The 23,948-nt window shown below is 51.4% G+C and overlaps 1 protein-coding gene and 1 long non-coding RNA gene across 3 annotated transcripts in view; one reads left to right on the forward strand and one right to left on the reverse strand.

Moving 5' to 3' along the window:
* Igfn1 (immunoglobulin like and fibronectin type III domain containing 1) overlaps window positions 1-17,011 on the reverse strand; it is a 28,677-nt gene extending 11,666 nt beyond the window's left edge. Inside the window, exons 1-13 of the mRNA XM_042258216.2 lie at window positions 16,944-17,011; window positions 16,404-16,526; window positions 14,438-14,577; window positions 13,005-13,104; window positions 11,719-11,763; window positions 11,488-11,533; window positions 10,841-11,018; window positions 9,825-9,938; window positions 8,354-8,522; window positions 6,932-7,204; window positions 1,646-6,214; window positions 1,062-1,186; window positions 285-426 (exon numbers count right to left, since the gene is read on the reverse strand). Coding sequence (XP_042114150.2) covers window positions 285-426; window positions 1,062-1,186; window positions 1,646-6,214; window positions 6,932-7,204; window positions 8,354-8,522; window positions 9,825-9,938; window positions 10,841-11,018; window positions 11,488-11,533; window positions 11,719-11,763; window positions 13,005-13,104; window positions 14,438-14,577; window positions 16,404-16,526; window positions 16,944-16,950 — 6,031 coding nt within the window. The 5' untranslated portion in view covers window positions 16,951-17,011. The remainder of the gene's footprint in view (window positions 1-284; window positions 427-1,061; window positions 1,187-1,645; window positions 6,215-6,931; window positions 7,205-8,353; window positions 8,523-9,824; window positions 9,939-10,840; window positions 11,019-11,487; window positions 11,534-11,718; window positions 11,764-13,004; window positions 13,105-14,437; window positions 14,578-16,403; window positions 16,527-16,943) is intronic.
* LOC121821271 (uncharacterized) lies at window positions 260-22,438 on the forward strand. 2 transcript variants are annotated; one of them, XR_013043283.1, is made up of 3 exons: window positions 261-794; window positions 3,086-15,623; window positions 16,215-20,769. It is a non-coding gene; the product is annotated as an uncharacterized LOC121821271 (long non-coding RNA). The 2 variants fall into 2 exon arrangements; XR_013043284.1 differs by having other exon boundaries at window positions 260-794; window positions 3,086-22,438.
* The last annotated feature ends 1,510 nt before the right edge of the window (window positions 22,439-23,948 follow it).

The raw sequence follows: 23,948 nt of genomic DNA on the forward strand, positions 1-23,948 counted from the left end.
GGAGGATCTCTGTGAGTTCAAGGCTAGCCTGGTCTCCAAAGCGAGTTCCAGGAAAGGCGCAAAGCTACACAGAGAAACCCTGTCTCGAAACACCCCCCCCCCAAAAAAAAACCAATAAATAAATAAATAAAAAGAAGGAGATGAGATATCAGGTTGGGAAAGGCCTGTGTGGGCTTCATAAAAAGTCTGAGAAGACTGCAGACAAGTCTCGAATTCAGGGCTTCCGCGGAGGGTCATTTTCACCCGATGCAGAGACTACAGGGCTGGGAAGGGCTGGGCCTCACCTTGCACGGTCAGGCTGGCCTCCGTGTGCTGTCTGCCGGCCACGAAAGTGTATCTCCCAGCCTGGGTGCCCTCCGAGTGGGTGAGGGTCAGTCTGTGTGTGAGCCCATCTTGCTCAAAGATGACCCCATCATGGGCAGTGAGCTGGAGACAATGATCACCATGGAGATGGCCACCCCCACCCTGTCCAGTTCGGTCCTAAGAACTGCCCCCATGAACTAGACAGTCATCGCTGCTTGCCACCGTGCCTACCTAGTGCCTCCACTAACGCCCAAAAGAGCCTTTTGAGATCCGTGCTATTATAAGTCCCATTTTATAGATGGGGGACTTGTCCGAGGTCACATAACTCGTGACAGCGGAGCAGAGATCTGATGGGGAGTCAGATCTCTCTGACATCACTGTGCTGCACTGCTGGATGTGACAGCTTGACGGGACACAGAGAGGCTGCTCTGGGAGACCAGTGAGCCAAGCTGGTCAGGATGAGACAATGTATTTGTGCAAGGCCTTTAAGGGTGAGTGGAATTCTTCTGAGAAGCTTTTGGGGTTGGGGGAGGGCAGCCAAAGCTGTGTCAAACTTGGAGTAAGTCACACATTCATAATGTGTTTATTTTGAATACGCCACACTCCAGCTGTTTAAACATCTCCCAGAGTAGAAATATTAGTAACATGAGGAGTGAAAACTTCTGCCTAGACTCTTCTACTTCTCGGCTTCGCCACGCCCCTCACCCCCACCCACATCAGTTAGGAAAGGGAAGGTGTGAGGTGTGAGGCATCAGTACCTTGACTCCATCCTTGAACCAGGTGCCAGGTCCCATGTCACTGGTGAGGGTACAGGAAAGTATGGCAGCTTCCCCCTGCTGCACCTCCGTATCCACCAGACCCCGAGAGAAGTGGTCCATGGAGCCTAGAGAGACACAAAGTCCCAAAAGCCCAGCCTCTTATGCCCTGGCTTGCATTGAATTCTGGGAGGCCTCCATGGTCCTGCCCACAGGACTCAGCCAGAACCAATGCCCAACTTCCTGTTTTCCTAGGCTGATGTGTAAGGTAGATGAAGAGCATCTCCCCGCCCCTGAGTACCACAGATGGGGATTCTGAATCACAGAGGCAAGCTAATATGCAGGGACTTTGGACAAATGGTTTCAAGAGTTAATATCCAGCAGATATTTGAGTTTCACACAGCTTGGAGCCCCAGGGAGGGAAAAGGAGAGGCTCCTCCCTGAATTTGCAAGGGATTCTAGAAAATGGAGACACTGGTGGGGATGAGTTCCCATGCTGAAGGTAGAAATAGCATGTGGGCACCCCAGTATCCAGCGACCTTACCCTCTGGCTCCACCCTAAGGGAGCCAACAGCTGGAGTACCTACCTCGGGCCTCCGTAGAAGAGCCAGGGCCAGGCTTGTATCTGGATCTGGGGCTCTGGGTAGCATCTTGTCCCTGGCCACAGACATCTGGCCTTCCCTCTTGGGTTTCTCTCCTGCTGTCAAGATGCCTGTGGGGGTCTTGCCTCCCATCTTCACTCCAAGATTCTCTCAGAGACCCTCTGTCCTCACTGCTCGTCCAATGCCCCGGACCTCTGGCCCTCTCTGTAGGCCCTCTCTTGGCTGATCCCACTTCAGTCCCAATCTGTGGCTGACACTTGCTTCCGTAGGGACCAGGCTTCCTGCCTGACCAGCCAGGGCCTTTCCTTCCCTGCCCTTCATACTTCTCTGAGGCCCCAGATCCTTGGACCTTGCCGGTCTTAGCCTCCCAGGATCCCCACTCCTGGAGGGACCCTCTTTGATCTCCCTGCCCTGCCTCGAGTTGAAAACCTGGCTCCTGGATTCCTCCCGATACACTTCCGAAGTCCCTTCTGCTTAAGGGACTATCTAATTCATCCTGGGGTCCCTGCGGTTTTGAAGTGGCACCATCTCCACGCATAGTGGAATTCCTTCTGCCATGGACACGGGAGCCATCTGTCAAACCAGCCCCGCCCCTTCTAAAACCCAAGCCTCTGCTCTCCGAGGGGCATGGACCTTGCCATTCACCGGCAGCCTCTCGGCCTGTCACAGAGCCCCTGCCCTTGGAGGCTCTTTGCCCCTCCTGGGCTTGTCTGAAAATGGCATCATTCTCCCCCAGCGAGCTAGAAGCCCTGGAGCCGCCTCGAACCTGGTCTTCCCAGCCTGGAGGCCGAGTGTGGCTCGTGTCCTGCCCACTGTCCCGTCCTGACATTGACTTGGTCTCTCTCCCTGGTGTGGAACCGCTCTCTGTCACCTGCCCTGCTCCTGACATGCTCCCAGAACCTGCTTCCCTCCTCCTACCTTCCAGGGAGTCTCCACCTTCCTGCGGTGGCTCTTCACCCTGGCCAGCCACTCTACACCTGCCTGTTGTCCCCAAGCCTAATTGACTAAAGTCCCAATCATTTTCCGACTCCAGAGCAGCTACCCCAGACCCACCCTCCCCGCCCACTGTCCCCCTACCATCAAGAAGCCTGGAGGTCCCCACAGCTCCCGCTTTGTCTATAGACCCTCCCTCCCCACTGGGAGTCCCACTTTCCCCAGGAGACCCTGGGAACCCAGAACCATCTTTCCATTCCCTGATACCTGGTTTCCTCACAGAACCAATAGCCCCCAAGGCTTCAGGGATTCCTGAGGGTCCACGGCCCCCAAGACTGTTCTTGACACCCTGGCCACCTGAAAAGATATGTGGCCCTCCTGGTGTCCCCAGCTTCCCGTGGCCCATAGCACGGTCCCTGTGTGCTACACCACCTGTAGTGTCCGGTGTCCCAGCCATCCCAGGGCCCACCCCAGGCCTTGTCTCATCTGCAGGCCCCATCCCTCTGGCATCCTTGGAGCCTGTGCCTGACTCTGCTGCTGCCTGGGATCCTGACCCAAGACCCATGGATTCATGTTCTCCGGGTGCAGCCGGTGGCCCTGGTCCTCCTTGCCTTCCTGAACCATCTGCACAGTGCATTTTACTCTCAGGCCCCATTTCCCCAGGCCCCACTGAGCTTCCCCTATAACCAGCCTCCTCATTCTTGGATTCCATCCGTCCTGTTTCCCCCAAGCCGTCCCTGGAACCTGACTCATTCCAGGACAAGATGTCTCCAGAATGTTCTAAACCACCTTGATAACTGGCCTCATCCCTTAATGACATAATGTCAGGGGCTCCTAAGCCATTCTTGTGACCTCCTTTATTCCCTAATTCCCTCACCCTATGGCCCTGGATGTCATTCTTATAACCTGCCTCACTCCCGGATCCCATAACTTCAGAACACCCAATATCATTCCTAGAATCTACCCTGCACCCTGATCCCGTGGCCCCAGAGCTCCCAGCTGCATTTGCATAACTTGCCTCACCCGCTGGTCCCATTCCTCTGAGGCCTCCTGAGCCATCTCTATATACTGTGTCACCATCTGGCCCTGTTCTGCTGGACCCAAGACCCTCTGACCCTGTTCTCTCAGAGCCAGGACCCCTTGACTCTGTTCTCTCAGACCCAGGACCCCTTGACCCATCTCCATAAGCTGCTCTGTCCCCATTTCCCCAAAGCTCTGGAATTCCAGATCCATCCCTGTAACCTAACGCATTTCCAGATCCGTGAGCCCAGTGGCCTTTGGAACCAGCCTCATCATGAGGAGATAGCGCCTCAGGGTGCCCGGCTTTGTCCAAATTCCCAGTTCCAGCTCCAGAGGTCCTGGCACCAAGGAACCTTTCTCCATCACCTGCTTTGTTCCCTCTCCCCAGAGATCCTGGTCCCATGGGTAATGGAACCCCAGTGCCATCTTCAAAGTCTCCCTCGCTAAAGGCCCCCAGGGCTCTGAAGCCCTCATAACCTCCAGTGTGACCCCGAGAACGTATTCTTCCAGAGTTCCCTGGTTCTGTTTCCATATGTCTGTCCCCAACCTTTCCCACTGCTCCAGAGGCCTTCATGCCATCTCCACCCACAGATCCCACCATCTCAGGACTCCCTAAGTCACCATCAGAGTAGTGTTTCCCACCAGGGCCTGTTTGACCCTGGCCTTGAAATACATCCCAGCGCTGAGCTTCATGAATGGGCATCCCTTGAAGGTCACCTGAGCCATTTCTGAGGCCGGCGTCTCTCCCAGACACCTTTCCTGGAGAATCACACTGACCTTTGTTTCCAGACCACAATCCCCCAGACACCTCTGAGTCATGCCTGTAAGTACCCCATTCCCCAGAACCTGTCTCCACAGGTGCCCCACACGTGGCTCTGCAACCAATACCAAGACCCGACCCTGTTCCTTCTGGCACCCCTGAGCCGTCATGATTAGTAACTCTATTCCTAGAACCCGCCCCTTCAGAGCACCTGGAACCCTCCTCATACCTAGACTCCACCCACCCTGGACCTCCTAAGCCACCCTCGTAGTCCATTCCTCCTCTGGACCCTTTTTCTCTAGACCTCCCTGACCCATTCCTGAAGTCTGGTTCAGATCCTACCGACCCTGGGTCTCTTAATCCTGCCATGTCCCCCAGTGCACCCCCAGAGCCCTGCACACCCAGGCCTGGGGAGGGAACTAGCCTGTGGTTTCTGGCATCTACCCTCTGACTAGACGCCATCAGTCCAGCTACTTGGGAACCATCCATTCTCCCCCCCTTCCCACCGGACCCAGGCACTCCAGGCCCAAAGTGGGCCCCAGTGTTTCTGAGATTGGCCCCCATGTCATCCTGAGGACCCATGTTTTCGCACTCTGTTCTGCCTGGATCCCCTGCTTCCCTTTGCCCTGTTGTCCGGCTCTGAGGAAATCGGAGACTTCGAGAGCCTTCCTCCGACCTGCCCAAGGCTCCAGCCTGGCCTTGGCCATCCCTTCCCTGGAGTTCTTCTAGGCCACCTTTCCAGGCCCTGGGATCTTCCAGGCCTTCAGGGACAGTTTTGTAGCCCCTCCCCACAATACCATGGCTACTACCTGCCCCTTGCAAAGAGTGCTCAGCCTTGGCCTCAGGACTCCTGCACCCCAGAAGTTTCCTGCCTCCAGATAGCGATGGTTCCTGGGTGTCGTTGCTAGTTGATGTCTGTCCTGGATATCCCCCTGCCTCCCAGTACACCCCAGCTTCTCCATGGCCAGCATCTCCACCTTCCTGAGTGCCCCAGCACCTGTCAGGGTCCATGCCCACCTCGAGGCTGCGACCTCTTCCTCTAGGAAACTCGGGGATGCAAGGACTTCCTGCCCCATTGCAGCCTCTGGCTTCCCCCAGGCAGGCCCCCCTATGAGCCCACCCTGCCCCTGCTCCCCTCTCTCTGCTCAGGTCACCCCTTCCTTCCATCTCATCCGTAAGATCACCCCACGTTTCTGTCCCTTCCTTTTTCAGTTGAAACCCCTCGGCATCAGACTGGGGTCCCCACGGCGCCCTCTGCCCTGCCCCAGCTCCCAAGTGAGGGTCGCGGAGTTGTCCCGGGCCACGTCTGTCCAGTTCACTGCCGCGGCCCTCTCTGGGTTCCTTTCCTTCTCTGTTGCTCTCAAGTCTTGCATCCTGACGGTGGCTGGAGCCAGCCTTCCAGCCTCCTGCTGCCCCCGCTCTGCTATGACCTTGTCTTTCCACAAAGCCCAAATCTGATTCTGTGTCCCCTCCCTGGAGATGAGGCCTCCCAGGAAGGCTCCCACCACAGTCGTCTCCCTCTCTGTGGGCCTGACTGTCTCCCGGAAGCGTGACCCTGCCTTGCTCTCCTCCCAGAAAGCCCTTTTTGTTCTGCCCGGGGCCCCAGGCTGAATTAGCTGATCCTTCACCCCCCACCATGGAATAGCCATGCTCGTCAAAGGCACCCCTGTCTGCGCCTGCCGTGAGCCACGCCCCTCTGGTCTCCTTGAGGGAGCCCTGCTCTCTGGATCGCCCTCCCTTGCCGCTGATGCCCCAAGAGTCTTCTGCTTCTGAGGCCAGAGCTTCTGGAGTTTGCAGTCGGTGCTCAGTATCTGTGGTCTGAGGGCCTTTATCCTTCCCGCCTTCGGTAAGGTGTTAATTACACAGAGGTCATTAGCCCATAGAGAGACAAGAGAAAAGACCTTGTTAAAGGAGAGCAAGTCAGCCGTCTAACATGGCTCCCTTGCCCAGCCCTCCCCCTCCCCAGCGGAGGGAAAAACAAGGACACCCCGGCACATTGGTAGGTAACGTCCCATCACCTCCTCCCCCAGACCCGTATCTACAGGCCACCCTCTCCTGCCACGTGGGTCGTGTGGTTTTGACACATAAGCTCACATGTCAAAGTTATGAACTTATCAAGCTGTTGTGGGCTTTAGGAGACCCACTTGCCCTGCTGTGTCTGCCTCACCCATGAACAGTTCACAGTTTCCTGGATCGTGTTGCTCCCAGATGCCAATGCTTGGGAGGATTAGGGTATTTCCGGGTCCAGCCCAGGGGTTTCTCATTCACATCAAAACTGGATCACTGTCACAAGCCCTACCCCAAGTCTTGGGGGGTCCTCCTGGACCTGAGGCCCCTGAGTAACCCTAAGAGGCCTAACGGCACACACAGAGCTGGGCTTGGCTGGCCGCGAAGAGGCCACATTGCACTAGCTCAAGAATGAATCTGAGGAGCCATCCTCATTCTCTCTAGTGAGAGAAGCATACAGAAGCAAATGATGAGGCAGAGGAGGCTCCCTGTCTGCACTCTGAGACCTTGTCTTGGGAAAGGCAGGGGGATTCAGAAGTACGGCCACCCACCTTCAACCACGAGCCAGGCACTGGAGGCATGGAGTCCAGCGTTCAGGGAGTAGAGGCCCATATCTGAGCAACTGGCCCCCTTCACAACCAGCCGGTGGGTCAGCCCATCAGGGGACACAGAAACTTCGTATCTGTCACCAAGCCTCAGTGTTCGGTGCTGGAAATGCCAGGTAGCATTGGGACAAGGATTGGAGAGTGTGCATTCAAAGACTGCGTCCCCCTGTTCCTTACAGCGGGTCTCTGCCAACGGGACCACCACTCTGGGGGGGATGGCTGCCGTGGAAACAGGAAAGGGAGACATCAGCTTTGCGGCATGGCACAGAGAGGTCTGAGCACCAGCGCTAGGAATTAAGAAACCTAGTTCACCCCAGTTTGCCACAGTCTTCCTGTCACCTTGGCTGGGCTACCCCGGTCCTTGCTGAAGGCATCAGTACCCCCCGCCCCCATACACACATAAAATGTGGGGTTGTGATCTTATGATTATCACTGAGTGATCTTAAATTCCCTTTTTATGAATGAGGGGACTGAGGTTTAAGACATTTATCAACCTAGGTTAGTCTCTGATAGAGTGTTATTCACTGATAATCCCAGCTACTGGGGAGGCTGAGGCAGAAGGACTACCAGTTCAAGGCCAGCCTGTAGCGTAGTGGGTGTGTGACTAGCCTGGACAGCTTGAGAGAGATCCTGTCTCAAAATAGAATGAAGAGCTGAGGGACTGGCATTTGCCTAGAATGAGCTAGGCCCTCAAAATAAAAAAAAAAAAAATGACTTGTCCCATCGGACAGCTAAGAGGTGACCGCTCCCAAGCCCATGCTCTTCTACCCATGGCGCATTGTCACTGGGCTTTCAAAGCCCATCCTAACACCCAGACCTGCTGGATGCCCTTCTCTTGTTCTTCAGCCTGGGTTCAGCCCTGTTCTTTATGTCCTGCCCAAAGATTCCTCCTCAGGCCTCCCCTTGTCTTTCGGAGAGGCTCCTCCTGGTCAGGGTGTCTATAAGTGATGGAAACACAGGTCCTCCTGGGCACAGGGTGGAGTTCAAGGAGGGACACTCTTAGGTGGGGGAAGGAACACAAGAAGCAGGAATGGAAAAGGCCTGAGCTGCACCGGCCTGGCGAGCCCAGGTGGAAATCCTTGCTCGGGAGTTGTGGAAGAGGAGGACATTTATCATAAGGGGGGAAGTTATCACAAAAGGCCATGGTCTGGGTCTGATTTGAAAATATTCAGCTGCGACAGAATGTCTATGGGCAGGAGAATGTTGTGTATGCCTATATCCTTGACGCATTCTGTCGAGCCCTGCCGGGTACCAAAGCAGGCATATCTGGGTGTATCTCTCTTTCTAGTTGTCCTAGCAATGCAGCCATGTCACGTGTATCCCCTTCTCCTCTCCTCTATGCAAATTTCTGTGGCAAATAACACTCACTGCTGGCCTCCAGCTCTGTGGAGAAGACCACAGCATCCTCCACCATGACCTGGTAAAGGCCGGCATCCTCGGGCCGCAGGTCCTGGATCAGGAAGTGGTAGCGTTTCCCCAGCCGTCTCAGACAGTGCTTGGTCTGGTTATCAAAGCCATAGGGGATCATCTCACCATCCTGAAGCCAGAAAAGGATGGTTCAGGGCATCCGTGGGTCCAAAGAGCCTCGTAACCTAGCCTCACTCTGGCTACCACCAACAGTTTTCTCTACTGGCCCAGGGGTCAAAGACAACACAGTCTTAGAACCATGTCGGGGTTGTGGGATCAGGGCAGAGAGCAGAGCCTGAATGTGGGTGCATGGGTCATGAGGTGGGTAGACATGTATGTTCTAAGAATGTCCAGACCTCTTTCTATGAATGCAAATAAATCTATGCAGCTTATGCAAGACATCTAAGATGGCTAATGCAGATTGCTGGGAAGAGAGTTGCTCTACAGCCCCGTGTGTTAGCAGGAGAGGTGAGCCTATGACCTGGGACCAGCTCTTTCATCCACCAAGGGGAATGTTTGGAGAATGTCCTCCGGGCTGCACAAAACATAGTCAGTTTATACGTATGCTCATCCTTGCTAAGCCATACAGAGATTTCCTACTCGCTGAGAATTAACAGTAGCTAACTCTTTCTAACGCTGTGTGCCAGGCACTATTTTAGGTACTTGAGACATTACAATAAATAGAACAAAGAGTCCCACCGATGGGAGAGGAAGACAAGTAGTCAGCACCATAAATAAGTGATTTGTATCTGGAAAAACAGAATTAAGAGACGAAGCAGGCTAAGTGGGGGAGGGGCACCTTCAGAAGCACCAGGGAGGACCTGGGAGCACAGCAGAAGCACTCAGGGGATGAGGGGACTAACCACATGGATGTCAGAGGTGAGCGCGCTAGGCACAGCTGGGTGGCGACAGAGAAGGAGCAGAGACAAGGCCAAGGAGCAGGAACAGAGCAGCAGGGAGGAGGAGAGACAGGTGGGGGGAGCCAGGTCACGGGACAGACAAGCATGCAGTGTCATTTAGGCATTGCAGTATTCCATGAGGTAGCTCTTCTCATCCTTCACTTCGTAGATGAGGAGACTGAGGCTCAGGAAAGATGTCTGGTCTGAGGTGATGGAGCCAGGGTGAATTTGGCTGCAGAAGAAGTGTATGCTTTGCCGGCCCCAATCCCACATACCTGTCCTGGCCTCACATGGTGGGCATGCACTCAGAACTCTGTTCTGACCCTGCTCTGCATCAGACGCTATGTAGAGTAACAGATCCAGCTCAAGGAGAGGTGAGAGGTGTCTGGAGACTTCCCACCACAAGGTGTGACCTAACTCCAACTGGGAACCCCATGGGTGAGTGCTTAGCACCTAGGTGTTCTAGATAGTTCCATGGGGTCCATCATTTTCCTCCCAGGACCCACAGCCCCCATCAGGTCCTCTGGCCTCACCTTGTACAGGTAAATCTTGCTCTCAAGGTCCTTGAGATCCAGCTCCAGGTCAAACGTGGCAACCCCTTCCTTGGTGACCCTGATGTGTCTCAAGTTGTCAATGGCGTTGACATACTAGAGGGCAGACAAACCCATGAGAGGGACCCCAAAACAGTTTCTCCGGGGCACTCCAAATCTTTGCAGGATCTGGTCTCAGCCCTGGCCCACAATGTACCTGAAGAGCAGGGGTTTATGGGGTTCTCAAGTGAGGATACTTAAACCCTCAAGAAAGATAATTCAAAGATAAAAAAGTCAGGTGATGAAGGACAAAAACGAGAGGGATCTATCTGGGTGTCCATTCATCTGTCCCACCCGCTGATAAACATTAGGTGAATATAGCTAGGCAAAGCCGTGAGCTAGGCCACATGCTGATATGGGTAAGAATGATTGAAAGAAAAGCCCTAGCTGGGAGGCTGGAGACGCCACCTTCAAAATGCCACTTGAAGAATAATGAAACTAGGTTGTTTTCCAATCCCAGAAGGAAAACGCAGACTTATGTCAAGTTAGACACAAGAAGGAACTTCCCGTGTAGTTTTTAAGATGCTGGAAGCAGAGTATTAGAATCCCCAAGAAATCAGGCCCCAAGTCTGACAATAATGATGATGACAGTAATGACAGGGGACAGTCACTAGACGTCACTATGTGTTAGGCACCAGGCTAATTGCTGTAAGCACATCCTCTTATTTATCCTCTCAACCCTACGAGGTAGATTTTGCTATTAGCCTGTTATACATATGAGGGCATCAAGACACTGGAGCCCTAATTTTCTAAAGTCCGGAGTTCAGTAAGTATCAGGCCCAGGTATTAAAACCCAGAGCAAGCTCAGAAGGCTGGATCCTTAGCAGAACCTCTCAGCGGGGCTAGATGGAGGTAGACTGTCCACCATATTGGGTTTTCCAAAGCCAGCTCTGGGTAGGTGTGTGGGGCCCCTCCAGGACTTGTGCTCCAACTAGGGGGTGGGAGCAGGGCCAGAATACCTGTGCCATTCTGTCCTCCTGTTCCTTCTTCATCTCCTGCAGTTTGCGCAGCATGCCCCGGAAGTCGACGATGCCATGCTGCATACAAATCTTCTCATAGTCCTTACGGTCCGCGGTCATGAGCAGCTGCCACACCTGTGCAGACTCCATCTTTTTATCAGGGGCTGGAGGTGGGGTCCTGGGGATCAAGGCTGGTTGGTCAGAGGCCAGAGGAGTCCCGTGTATGGACCAGCTGACCCTGGTGATCTAGGGAAGCTGTCCTGTGCTTACTGGAGGAGCAGGCACAGAGGCTGAGATCTTGGGGGTGGACCATGATCTCAAGTGGAAGGACCTAGGTATTGGATGAGGCAAGCCTTACCCTGTGGCTTCGGCTTGGAGGAGACTCGGGGCTCCTAAGAACTGGAGATATTGATTTCTGAGTAGGATGTCTTTGGGTGGCAGTAACATTAGGACTGAAGTGCTGTGTTGCTTTAACGCATATTTTTAAATCACTGGGCAAGCGGGCCCTCCCATTTTGCAAACAGGACTGGGGGAAAGAAGACTAACTCAGGGTACAAAGCTTTGAAGTGGCCGAATATGGATGCCCAGTTCATCCGGGATGAGCACCATGTGAGCTTCCAAAATCCTCCAGACAGTGCCAGACCCACCTCTTTTTCAGCATCTTCCGAAAGTCCTTCAGCTCTGTCCTGAGGTCTAGAAAATAAGGAGTAAGTCTTGAATCCCCGGTAGGGTCTGAAGCAAGGCTATATGGTCCAGGGCTGCTGATGCGAGTTTTTATTTTTCCATACATTGCTGGTGCCCATAAGGTGTGCATGGTTATACTAGATGGGGAGCAACATGCAAAGGCCCCAGAGGGGGGTTCTGACCAATCTACATACCCTCCTGAGGTTCCTTTTGCCTTTTTCGGTTCTTCCGAAAACCCACTGGACCATCCAAGGAGGAGAGGAGAGAGGTGGTGCGCACAGACAGGGAAAGAAGCAAGACACTTGGATGGTCCTCCTGGGAACTGGACCAAACCCAGAGCCCTGGCCTCCCACCTGTTCTGTCCTTTAAGACACAACATCCAAGCAAAAGGGGAAGATGAGGTGGGGAGTCTTCCATGAGCTTTGATACCTCAAAGCTTTACCATGAGCATCATTGCATGATGGGGAGACTCACTCACATGTCTACAGGGAAGTGACAGGGATAAGGGAAGTGGCCACCGACAACCACGGCAAACTCAAGGGCACCCAAAGAGCATCTGACAGTTGCCAGTTCAGGTGATGGGGCCCGAACTGCCAAATACATCAGATTCTGCTTTTTGATTATCCCCTCAGTCATTCATAATTCTCTTCTTTGTCATGTGCTTCCAATGGAGAGTCTGGAGAAACTCATACTTCCTCCCTCTTGCAGATAACAGCTATCACGTGACGTTGTGCTAGCCAATGACATGCACACAAAAGCTCCCAGGTTTTTGGAGTTTTGAGCTTTTGCTTCTTTGATGAGAGAGGCAGGTGTCCCCGGGCCTCCCTTTTCCCTCTCCTCTCACTCGAGTGTGGATTAAGTTTGGCTCTGCAGTGACCAGTCAGCCTGCTGAGACCAGAAGAGCTTGCTCTCCTGTGACAGCCAGAGCTGTAGAACAAGCCCTGGACTTGAATCTCAGAATTTCCTTCTATGTGAAGTAATTCGGTATCTTTATTTCTTGGACTTCTCTTAGGATTTTCTGGTACTTAGAGACGAGATGAATGTGTCAGCTTACTTGAGAGACTAGGTTTGCGTCCTCAAGAGGTACCAACCTTCCAATCATTACAGACTAAAAATGTAAGGATCTTCAAACATCGTGCAAACAAAAAAAAAATGTCTAATGTAAACCTGTACAAAATATCTGTTGTAGAGTGGGAAAACTGAGACCCAGGAGGGAAAAAAAAAAAAAAACGACTTAGCAGAAGACTAGAAACTAGCACTGGAGCCTGGGCCCATTCAGAGCAACTACCACAGGGTATGGCTGAAGTGTGCCTTACTGGGCACAGGCAAACTGGGCGCCACTGGGTGGAGCCAGGGCCCCTACAGGAGACGGAAGCACAGCCTCTGGGTCCTCTCTCCCCTCCTGCCGCCCTGTGGGTCCTCTGAGGGTGCTCTCTAGAGAAATGCCCTGTGCACTGATGAGCTCACAGGACAAGCCCACCTTCGATGACGGTGAGCCTCACGGAGCACGTGGCTTCTCCGAAGGCGTTCACTGCAGTGCAGCGGTACAGATCCGAGTCCTCTCCAGTCAGCTTGTTGATCTGTGGAGAGGCCAAGGGCAGGGGAGCAGGGCTAACACTCCCTTCCTCCATGCACTACACACAGTTGTGGGTTGGAAGTATGACGATGCACAGACATGGGCTCTGTCCCCATGAAGCTCACAGTCTTTATCAGCAAATGCAGACATCAGAACAAATTCTGGATCGGAGCAGAGGATGGATGTTCTTGCCATTGGAGGCAATATGGGTCTCACAAAGAGCTTACTCTAGCAGGGTGGGGTCAAATGAACCTGGCCCTGGAGACCATCTCTGCCATGTATTACTAGCTATGGGACCTTGGGCAAGTTCCCCGACCTCTATAAATTTTAATTTCTTGGCTTATGAGATGGGGATAATAATATCTCAGAAAGCAGTGAATGGTCAGGATTAACTCATGTCCTCTGTGATAAATGTTTGGTCCGGGGCCCAACACTTGTGAGTGTTCCACAGTTAGTGTCTACAACATTACTAATATTAACCCATGGTTAGTGTCTACAAGATTACTAATATTAACATAATTAAGAGGGCAGGTACTGTTTGTCTGGTGACATGACAATACATCCTAGTACACCTCCTGTAAGCTGAAAATATTATCAATTTAAAATGCATTTAGTACTACTAACCTACCAAATTTTTCCCTAGCCTTGCCTGCCTTAATGTGAGACAGCATTTCCATGAGCCTGTTGTTGGGCGAGATGATTAGGCCCATTTTATAAAAGGGGTTCAATGCCTCGTGTAATTCGGTGAACACAGTATGCTACAGAATACAGTTATCCTCTGACTGACGGAGGCTACAGACTGCTGCCATTGCTCAGGGCGAGTGCCTCACACCTATATATTTCTCACCCATGAAAAGATGAGACTGAAAAATGAAAAACTCAGTGTGTGGTTTCTGCATATTGCTTTCCCCCAATTATCAAAACTTGCAAGTGGAACTATGATAAGTCAAGGGCTGTCTGTGCTCAGTTTAAGGTGGGACACTGGCTAGACACTTCATACAAACATTTAGTTTTTAATACTCCATAGAGCATGTACTGTAATTATGCTGTTCCATAGGTGAAGAAACAGAGGCGGAAAGAGACAAGCAAGTAGCTTTCCAAAGGCAAGGTGATGGGCCTGGGACTGTGACCCAGCAGTGGTCCAGGTGTGTTCGCAGAGGTTTCAGCAAACCTGCCAGGGCATCCCCTGGCTCAGGAGACCTTGAACCACGGATTGAAGCTGAACAGACCCAACTGTGGAACTATCTCTTCCTCCTCTGGGGACTGGACGACCTTAAGAATTTAAGGAACTCAGAAGAGACCCATGAGCCCAGGGTAGGAATGGCTGCAGCACTCACCTGCAGCACATGCTCCTTGCTGCCAGGAGCAGAGGAGATCTGGTACTTGCTGGAGCTGCTGAGGTCTCCTTTGGTGTTCTGCCAGTGCACTTCGGGTCTGGGCTCCCCACAGACCACCGCCCGAAAGATGGCATTCTTTCCTGTGGCAGGAAGAAGCAGCTTGGGGGTAGAGTGGCAATAGATGTTATTTAGACTTAAACTTACATCATCCTCCCTGTGGTTCCCAAAAGAAGTACCCGGCTTTGAGCCCCTTGACTTGGGACTCATCATGTCAGGTGGAAAGTTTCCAGGTGCCCAGAAGCAGTGCTGGCCTGAGGTCAACCATGCAGGGCCTGGTGTCCCCAGGAGAAAGATGTGGTGTGCCGTCCATGGTCACGAAGGTAAGCAGGGTAGGAGTGGGAGGCAGATTTCTCTGAGAGTGGGTGCATTAGGAGGCTAAGGTCTCTCCCAAAGCAAGGAAGTGTGTGAGAATTTGTGAGTTCGGTTCCTCCCGTCTAGGGAGATCTTGGAAAGCAATGGCTGCTGGTACTCAAAGGAGCTGGTCCTGAGACATAGGACTCCAGCCTCAGAGAAGACCCGAAGTTCCATGCAGGGCAAGATGGCGTGGGAGCTACTTGACCCTCACAGAGCTCAGCTGCCTCCCGCCAGGGACATCTCAGCAGAAGAATCTGAAGGTCCCAGGGCCCTCCCTTGTGTTCATGACCTTGTTTCATATTTAGAAAAGTAAAATATCATACCATTGTTTTTCTTATACCAGAATGTTAACTAAAATTTACGGCAGGGATCATTTCCAGGGGAGGAACACCACTTCCCTGGGCGCTCCTGTGTGTGGTTTTAAAAACGGCACTTCTGGGCTAGCCTGTGAGGCACTAAACATCTGGCTCTTTAGGGCAAGATTGGAAGAAAAGGGGTGTGTGTGTGTGTGTGTGTGTGTGTGTGTGTGTGTGTGTGTGTGTGTGTGTGTGTGCAAGCACACATGTGCATATACATATGTGTGTGTGTGTCTAGAGACCAGAGGTCAGGTATTTTCTTTGTTCACACTCCACTTTTTTTTTTTTTATGTTTTTCCTTCACTTTTATGGGCATAGGTGTTTTGCCTTCATGCATGTCTGTGCAACACTTTTGCGTGATGCCCTCAGAGGCCAGAAGAAGGTGCTGGATCCCCTGGAACTGGAGTTACAGATATGTGAGTACTGAGAATCAAACCTCGGTCCTCTAGAAGAGCAGCCAGCAGTCTCAACTGCTGAGCCATCTCTTCAGCCCTCCTACCTAATTTTTGAAACTCATCAATTGGCCAGACTGGCTGCCTAGCAAGTCCTTGGAATCCTGCCAATTCTTTCTCCCCAGTGTGGGGACTACAGGCACACTGGTGTGCACCCCTGTGTCCAGCTTTTTCTTCTTTCTTTTTTTATCCAGACAAGTTTTCTCTGTGTAACAGCCCTGACTGTCCTGGAAGTCACTTTGTAGACTAGCCTGGCCTCTGCCTCCCACGTACTAGGATTAAAGGCGTGCACCACCACTGCCCAGTTCAGTGTCCAGCTTTTTATGTGGGTACAAGGAATCCAAACTTAGGTCCCCACGCTTGCATAGCAGGCATTTTACTGGCGACCATCCTCTCCACCCTGGGAGAAGAGATATTTAAATAGCTTCTTCCTATAGAAGACCTTGAGGCAGGGAAAGCAGAGGAAAGAACCTGGGGACCTGCTTCCCTGTTTAGTATCTGCCAGTCCATGTTCCCTTGCATAGTGTGAACTCTCTTCTCTCCCTTTCCCCACAGTCTCCTCAGCTCCTGTCCCTCCTAGGGATCCAGGCAGATAGACGCCACTTGAATATAGGAAGGATGGAAACAGGTAATGGACATAGGAGGGATAGAAAGGTTAGGTGGCCAAGCCATCTCCCTTGTACTTTCTGGGGAATGGGAGAGCAGGGGCCATGACTCCCTCAGCAGTATCCACTAGGGTCTCACCCTCTGGTAGAGCCAAGGTGACAGGCTTCTGCTTGAAATCTGGTGTACTGCAGCCTTCGGGGATCTCGTCCACCAGCTGCCGGATGCTCACTCCGGGGATGGAGGACTTCTTAGGGGTTTTTCCTGGAGGATAGGAGGAGTACATCTTGATCTTCCTTCCATTCCATCAGGGAACCGGGCCCCTCATTTCTCTAGCCATCAAGGCAGGCTTGTCCTGCACACCTGCTCTTTCTCTCTAAAGGATGCCTGTAAGCTTTCTAGTGGGAATCTGGTGATTCCTCTCTGGTTGTGTGCCATGGGATGACTCCGGATGTGTCACTAAAGAAAAACCAGGTAAAGAGGGTAGGAAAGGGCCACTCTTCAGGAAGCAGAAGTTCAGTTCACGTAGAGACTCAATAAAGCACAGCAAGCCTCAAAGCCCACACTGGAAGAGCAGAGATGGTGCATTCCCCAAGAACTCTGGGTTCGACCCCCTCCCTGCCTTCTACCCACGTGAGTAGCAGCAGCGGGGAGGGGTGCAGGGGCAGCTAACTCTCTTACCTGCCATAGTTCCAGCTTCTTCTTGCTCCTCTGAGGGTGGAAACTGATCTGAGGGCGGCAGATGAATTCCTCATGTGAGGCCCGAGTTAACATGTCAGCCCACCTCTCCCATACCACCAGGGGGTCCCAGCCAAATCTAAGATGGATGTTGGGGGCAAATGATGCCCCTAAGAGCTTGTCTAACCCCCCCAAATGAAAATGATTTGTTTCCTGCCATTCCCCAGAACAGCTCCACTAGACCAATTTCCCAGGGAAATTTCCAGGAAAGAAGTAGGTGCTACCCAGATCCGGAGAAAAGAAAAGCATGGTGTCGGGACTGTATGACCTAACCTCCTGGCAGGACCCAAGCTCTTTACCATTCAGAGAGCAAGACCAGACTCATGCAGGAGACTTGTTCAACGGCTGTGACCTCTCAACTTTGGAATGCAAATTCCCTAGCAATCTCTTGGATTTTCTACTGGAGCCCGGGTGCCTTCTACCTCCTATCTTAACCCAAGTGGAATCCTTCAGATCTCAAGGTCTGTGGGGATGACTCTGGAGCTCTTCTCTCCCCGAGCCAATAAGACCGCCAGAAATCCACCCACTTCCCTCTGAACTACAACGTCAGATGACCAGGAGTGTGTCCCCTTCTTCCGAGAACTCCACCACCCTCTCCCCTCAACTTCTTTTCACTGCACCCATGTTAGTGCCCATAGAGGAGGAGGAGTAGGGTTGGCTCTGGGAAAGGATGAGAGCTATGAATGAGTTAAAGGGAGACTTGCAAGGGTCCTCCAGCAATCCTACCTCTGAGAGGCTGATGTACGGCCAAGTGGTTCTGTTTGGGGGACAGCGCTTCCTGCCCAAAGAACCCGGCCATCAATGTAGAGTCCCACATGACGGAGCAAATTCCATACTCCAACTAATATGCTTTCTTGCACAACTGCCCCGCTCACTGGCACTTCTGGCCCCCTCTACAGCCCAGCCACGGCCCCCCTGTGTGCAGGAATGCCACAGCGTGCCAACGGTGGCGTTCTGTAGCGGTCACAAGCAACACAGGAGCCATAGCCACCGCACTGAAAGGAGTCACAAGGTGGACAGGAGAGAGGACAACTTGGAGGAGCAGGCTCAGCCGAGGAGGCCCCCTAAGAGTTCCACTCCTCCCTCCCTCAGGTCAGGATCTGATAAGGGGAAGCACTGGCACCCAGGCACACTGGAGGTCACCTCCATTATCACCGCCGCTATTAGCTCTAGTAGATTGTGTGACTATTTGTCACATGTCAGCACTAATCCAGATATCAGCCCCTTACCTCTGTCTCCTGTGGGTCCAGTTAAAGAAGCAAAGAAGTAGGAGCCTGTGGTGGTCAAGGGTCCAGTATCATGCTACTTCAGGAATAATCTAGAACAAGTACAAACTCAATGACTAATGAGTGAGAGGTGCATTTGCCTAGAGAACAGAAGGATGTAGGCTTCTTTAGTGGGGATGGGGAAGGGGATTCTTTCCTTCATGATTTATTCCCACATTTGGGGAGACTCCTTACTCTTATGCACAAATGCACCCATTTCAGCCTATCCCAACCAGACGCTGAGTTCGGGACCAGGCTGTGTCTCCCTTAACTCTTCCCAGGACATAGCATCCTCACCTGCTGCCCTAGAACCTGTTCCATTCTACCAGCCTAGGTCCCTGCTTCCTCCAACTTCTCAACAGAAAGGAGGAACCAAATAGGGTTCTTCTCAACTGCTTTGGTCTTGAGGTCACTACTCTGAACTGCTAGTAACATTTTTTAACTCAGTTGTCATGTATATTCTCCATCAGGCAGTGCCTGGAAAATCAGAGCCAGGGCAGAACCACTCACACAGAACCTGCTGAAATTCCCTCCTCCAGGGATACCGGGGTCCCCTAAAAGGTGCTAGAAATGCACCCCAGTCTGTGGTCAGCCAGCCGGATATCCATGGGGCTTGTCTGATGACCACGGTCTTCTCTTTCCTGCACAGAAAATCTAGAGCACAGCATAGCGTCTCCCTACCCTTCCCAGACCAGGTGGACAACCAGGTACACAGTGTGCTCACTCACCTGAATGGCCCACCAACCTCCAGCCTCCTCACACTCCTTCCTCCCTGCTTCCAGCTGCTGCTGGCTACCAGGGAGTCTGAGCCATCTGGCGGTGGACAGGCAGAGCAGGAACAGATGTAGGTCATAGCCGCGCCTTGCTTGCTCTCTCTGCCCCTCCCACTCACCCCATCTCCTCCTCCTCTGGCTCAGGCTTGGCGGGGCAAGGCCCCCAGGGCTAAGGGACCAATTTGGGAGGAGGCCAGAGATGGAAGGGTCCTGTGGCATCTACTGGTCCTGCTCATGTTTTGCAGAGTCTTAAGCTCTTTATTGGGTCAGCTGAGGGTACATTTGCTCCAGGATGCCTCATTTATCTGATCCCTTTGAGTGGGGGCGTTTTCATCAAGCTCAGCCTCAAACTGTCAGTTAAGCTCATCCCATGGGACCCTTGACACAGTAAGTCACACTGATACATAAAGCCACTGTCCTTTTGATAATTGTATCCCATAGTGGTACCAAACAGTCAACAAACTTTGAGAGTGAGTCACAAGACCCAAAGAGACTAAAGTGCGGATCCCAAAGGCTAAGTCCCAGACTCAGGTACTGTTAGGCCCTGGGTATACAAGTTTAAGCAAACATCGAGTCTTCCCCTCATGAAGTCTAATAGGACAGAAAGATGTTGACCAGCCAATTATGAACTGTGAACAAGTTTCAAGAGCAAATCAAGTACACCCGAGGGTGGAAGGCTAGGGAAGGGCAGCCCCAGCTGAGTTTGGACACGTAGGGTCTAGAAGCCACTGTAGGATTCTGACTTATCTGGAGAAGGCTGTTGAGTGAAGACAGAATCCAACTTGAGTTGTAAAAATGCTTACCCTGGCTGATGGAGAAGGAATTGGAAGAAGATAGAAGGTAGATACAGAGTCCAGCTCCCAGAATGCAGTCCCAGAGCCTCCAAGCATTCCAGCTTATGGTAGAAGAAAGGGGCTATGAACATGGTCCTTAGCTGCTGGTCCTCAGGGAGATAATGCCCTCTTCTCTGGGTTCTAGAAATGGCCATGAGTTGGTTTTCACTACAGACTAACCTGTACCTCCCATGTTTTAAGAGGGGCCATGCTAATGGTGTTTCTGTTCTATGCACTATGTCATGCTTAGATCCTTCTCATCGCAGTAAGAAGGGAAGTTTGAGTCTCCAAGAAACAACATGAGTCAAGTCATTTCCCTGACCTCATAGCCTATTCTCAAATATGATACTCAGTAACATTTAGTAAGCCATGTGAAAGTGAGAACCTCCAACCATGCAGGATGCCCTCTGAAAGATATGGATACTTTTCCCTGTTGCTGGCAGCCAGGAAGGAAAGGATGTAGTACCCAGTCCCTCCCAGGAATCTCCCAGTTAGCACTCAAGCCAAAAGATCTAGTGTTATGACCTTTTCTTTCTCAGTGGCTTTTCTATACACAGATGTCAGTGGTGATGTTTTGTTGTAGAATATTATTTTAAGGTGTGTTACATTTGTTTGTGCTGTGGAACATTTCTTTTAATGATGCAAAAACGTGTTGCATTCTTTTATGTTGCATTTGTTTAACTCTGTGAAGCTGTGTTACTGTGTCTGTCTAAAATATCTGATGGTCTAATAAAGAGCTGAATGGCCAATAGCAAGGCAGTAGAGAGAAATAAGTGAGGCTGGCAGGCAGAGAAAATAAATAGAAGGGGAAATCTGAGAGAAAATGAAGAAAGAAGGAAGAGCGAGAGAACAAGGAGAGGAGGATGCTAGGGGCTAGGCACACAGCCACACAACCACACAGCCACACAGCCACACAACCACACAGCCAGTCACAGAGTAAGAGTGAAAGTAAGATATACAGAAGTAAGAAAAGGAAAAATTCCAGAGGCAAAAGGTAGATGGGATAATTTAAAGTTAAGGAAGGCTGGCTAGAAACAAGCCAAGCTAAAACCGAGCATTTATAAGTAAGAATAAGCCTCCATGTGATTTATTTGGGAGCTGGAAGGCGGACCCCCAAAGAGCAAAGACAAAAACAGCCAACAACAACATTTCCCCACTACCTTTGCTGATGGCCATCACTTGCTGGACTTCTCTTTTTTGGTGTAAAACCCAAGTCTTTGCCTTCATCGACTAGAGAATAAGGTAGAGGAGCTGTATGTGCTCTCTACTCTTCCTCCACAACAAAGCTCTCCTGTCTCCACGAGAGAGAAACTCATTATATGGCAAGCAACAAGAGGCCCAGGCACCATGAAGGTTCCCCTCTGGGGTCCTCTAATCTCCACACAGCATAGAATTGATGATAGGTCTCTGACATGCCAGTGTCAACATCCAATAGTCCTGTGATTTTCTGGGTAAGTCCCCCAGACTTGAAAAGCAGGTGATTTCATATAATTTGGAGAGTTTGAATTGATTCATAGGTTACCATTGTTCTATGCTGTAGTGTAAAATGTCTTTGTTCAGCTGAATGAGCCAACCAAGGATGCTCCATATCCTCCTCTTATGGGTCCAAGGAGATGGGTTTTAAAAGTAAAGTTCTCAATAGGCAGTGGTGGCACACGCCTTTAATCCCAGCACTTGAGAGGCAGAGCCAGGCGTATCTTTGTGAGTTCGAGGCCAGCCTGGTCTACAGAGCAAGATCCAGGACAGGCACCAAAACTACACAGAGAAACCCTGTCTCCAAAAAAAAAAAAAGTTCTCAATAAAGGGCTGGAAGAACATACCCCAATGACCCCCCCCTCTCTCTCACACACACACACACACAGAGAGAGAGAGAGAGAGAGAGAGAGAGAGAGAGAGAGAGAGAGAGAGAGAGAGGCTGTATTCTCATGAGAAGTAGAAAACCATGTGTTCCCTGTGCAGATGGATGGGACCCCCTTTTGGGCCTGAGTTCATACACAAGATTCTACTCACCACGGTCTTCACCTGGGAAGTCCGATTTGCAAAGGCTGATGAAGACAACATCTTTCCCGGTGCCTCATACTTGTCCTCCCTGGGTCATTGTTGGGGATGCTTTGGGGCCTACCACTTCCCTAGAACCATTTATCCTTCCCAGTCTCCCAGCTCCATCTCAGGACATCATGCTTCCCTGTCTCAGTCCAGCCCACGGGTCATCATCAGCCTATGTCTTTCTCACCCAACCTCAGTGTAATGAATCCCATGTGGCCTCAAAGGAATGAGGACCTTGGAGACCCCAAGGACTCTTTCATTCATGCAAAGCTGCTTGCAGCCATGGAGAAACCAGAAAGGCCTTTCCAAGCAAGTCCAGCTGGCCCCAGGGCTGCAAATGGGAACTCTCTTCACTCCCAAAAAGGGGAGGCTGGGGCAGGGTCCCTGCTCTAGTTTGTAGGAGGGGTGAAGCCCTATAGGTAGAGTTTATTAGATCAGTGTAGATCCTCACAGGTCAGAGCAGGACAGGACCTCACAGGGCATCCAACACAATAAAAGGACAGTATTTGACCTGCATAGAACTCTTGCTGCATGCCAGACTGGTTTTTGAGTCTTTAAACCTATTATCTAGGGACTGGAGAAATGGGCTCAGTGGTTAAGAGTGCTTGCTGTTCTTGAAGAGTTCAGATCCCAGCACCCACACCTTGTGGATCACAATTGCCTGTAATTCCAGCTCTAAGGAATTCGATGCTCTTTTCTGGCCTCTGTGGTCACCCCCTCCTTCACATAAATATACAGACACACAACACATGTATACATAAATACAAATACAGTCTTAAAAATCATATTAACTAATTTAATCCTTCACACCAAATATGTAAGGTAAAATAATTACTAGCCCCATTTTACAGAAGGGGAAATTAAGACACAAAGATCACACAGCTAGTGAGTGAGTGGGTCTGGACCTCAGCCAACTGCACTCTTGAGTGGTATTCTGTGGATCCAATGCAGCCCCCTCCTTTTCTGAGGCGGGTACCAGGACCTGGCAGGGAGAAGTGCTAAGCATCCAGGTTTGTCTCGCTGGCTGGGAAGAAGCATCAGTTCACCCTGGAAACCTCAGTCTCCATCAGGCTAACACAGTAGCTGGCCCCATTTTGCTGCATAGGACTAGCCAACTCTGCAGGATACCATCGCTGATGTTGTACAGTCAGTCATTTTAGGAGACCCCTGCCCATTCCTATAAATGGCAAGTAGACCTCTGTGAGTTCGGGGCTGGCCTGATCTACAAAGGGGCAGTGCTTACTATGTCCCCAAGGGTGTGTGACATTCATTACATTGGTTACTTCATGCAGCGCACATGAAATAGAAATGTATTGTCTCCAGTCTACAGCGAAGGAAGCACTGAGGGTGAGTGATTAAAGCATGTCCCTACTGTCACACAGCTAGGAACAGGAATTACGCAACTAGATTCCTCTACTTTTGCCCCTGGGCCAGGTATTCAGAACCTTGAAAAGCTGATTTAAAAAAAAAAAAACAAAAAACCTACAACATAAAGGGCTTCCACTTTGCAGCCTACATGACTGTATTTGTCGCTGGTACTGGACCTGTCATTAAAGAAGTCTCCTAAAATAGACTAGAAATGCAGCTCAGTGGTAAAGAGTTCGCCTAGCATGTATATTGCCCTGGATTCCATCCTTAATTTAAAAAAAAAAAAAATGGAGGGGGCAGAGACTCTACCAGGAACTATCAGTACTTGAGGAGGACCTGGTCACTGCTATTTTTAAGCTTTCTTTACAAATGGACAACAATCGTTATGTATTTCCATTTAACCAGCTGATACTTTTAACTCACAGGTGCAAAGTCGCCTGACCACATCCTGTGCCGTTCGCGGACTGTGGCAGGATTTATTCGGGGGTTCATTCTTGTGGAGTGATACAGAGATGCTGGTGACAGGGCAGTGAACATCCTCTCCTCTCACTTCCCTCGCTAAGGATGGTGCTGGGGGGTTCTGGGGGAGCACACCCACTGCAACCCCAGAAGAGGCTCCACCTGGGCAGGGGGCAGGAGGGCGGGGCTCCAGGGCTCCTGGGG

Source organism: Peromyscus maniculatus, chromosome 11 (genome assembly GCF_049852395.1).
Source record: "Peromyscus maniculatus bairdii isolate BWxNUB_F1_BW_parent chromosome 11, HU_Pman_BW_mat_3.1, whole genome shotgun sequence".
Classification (NCBI taxonomy): Eukaryota; Metazoa; Chordata; class Mammalia; order Rodentia; family Cricetidae; genus Peromyscus; species Peromyscus maniculatus.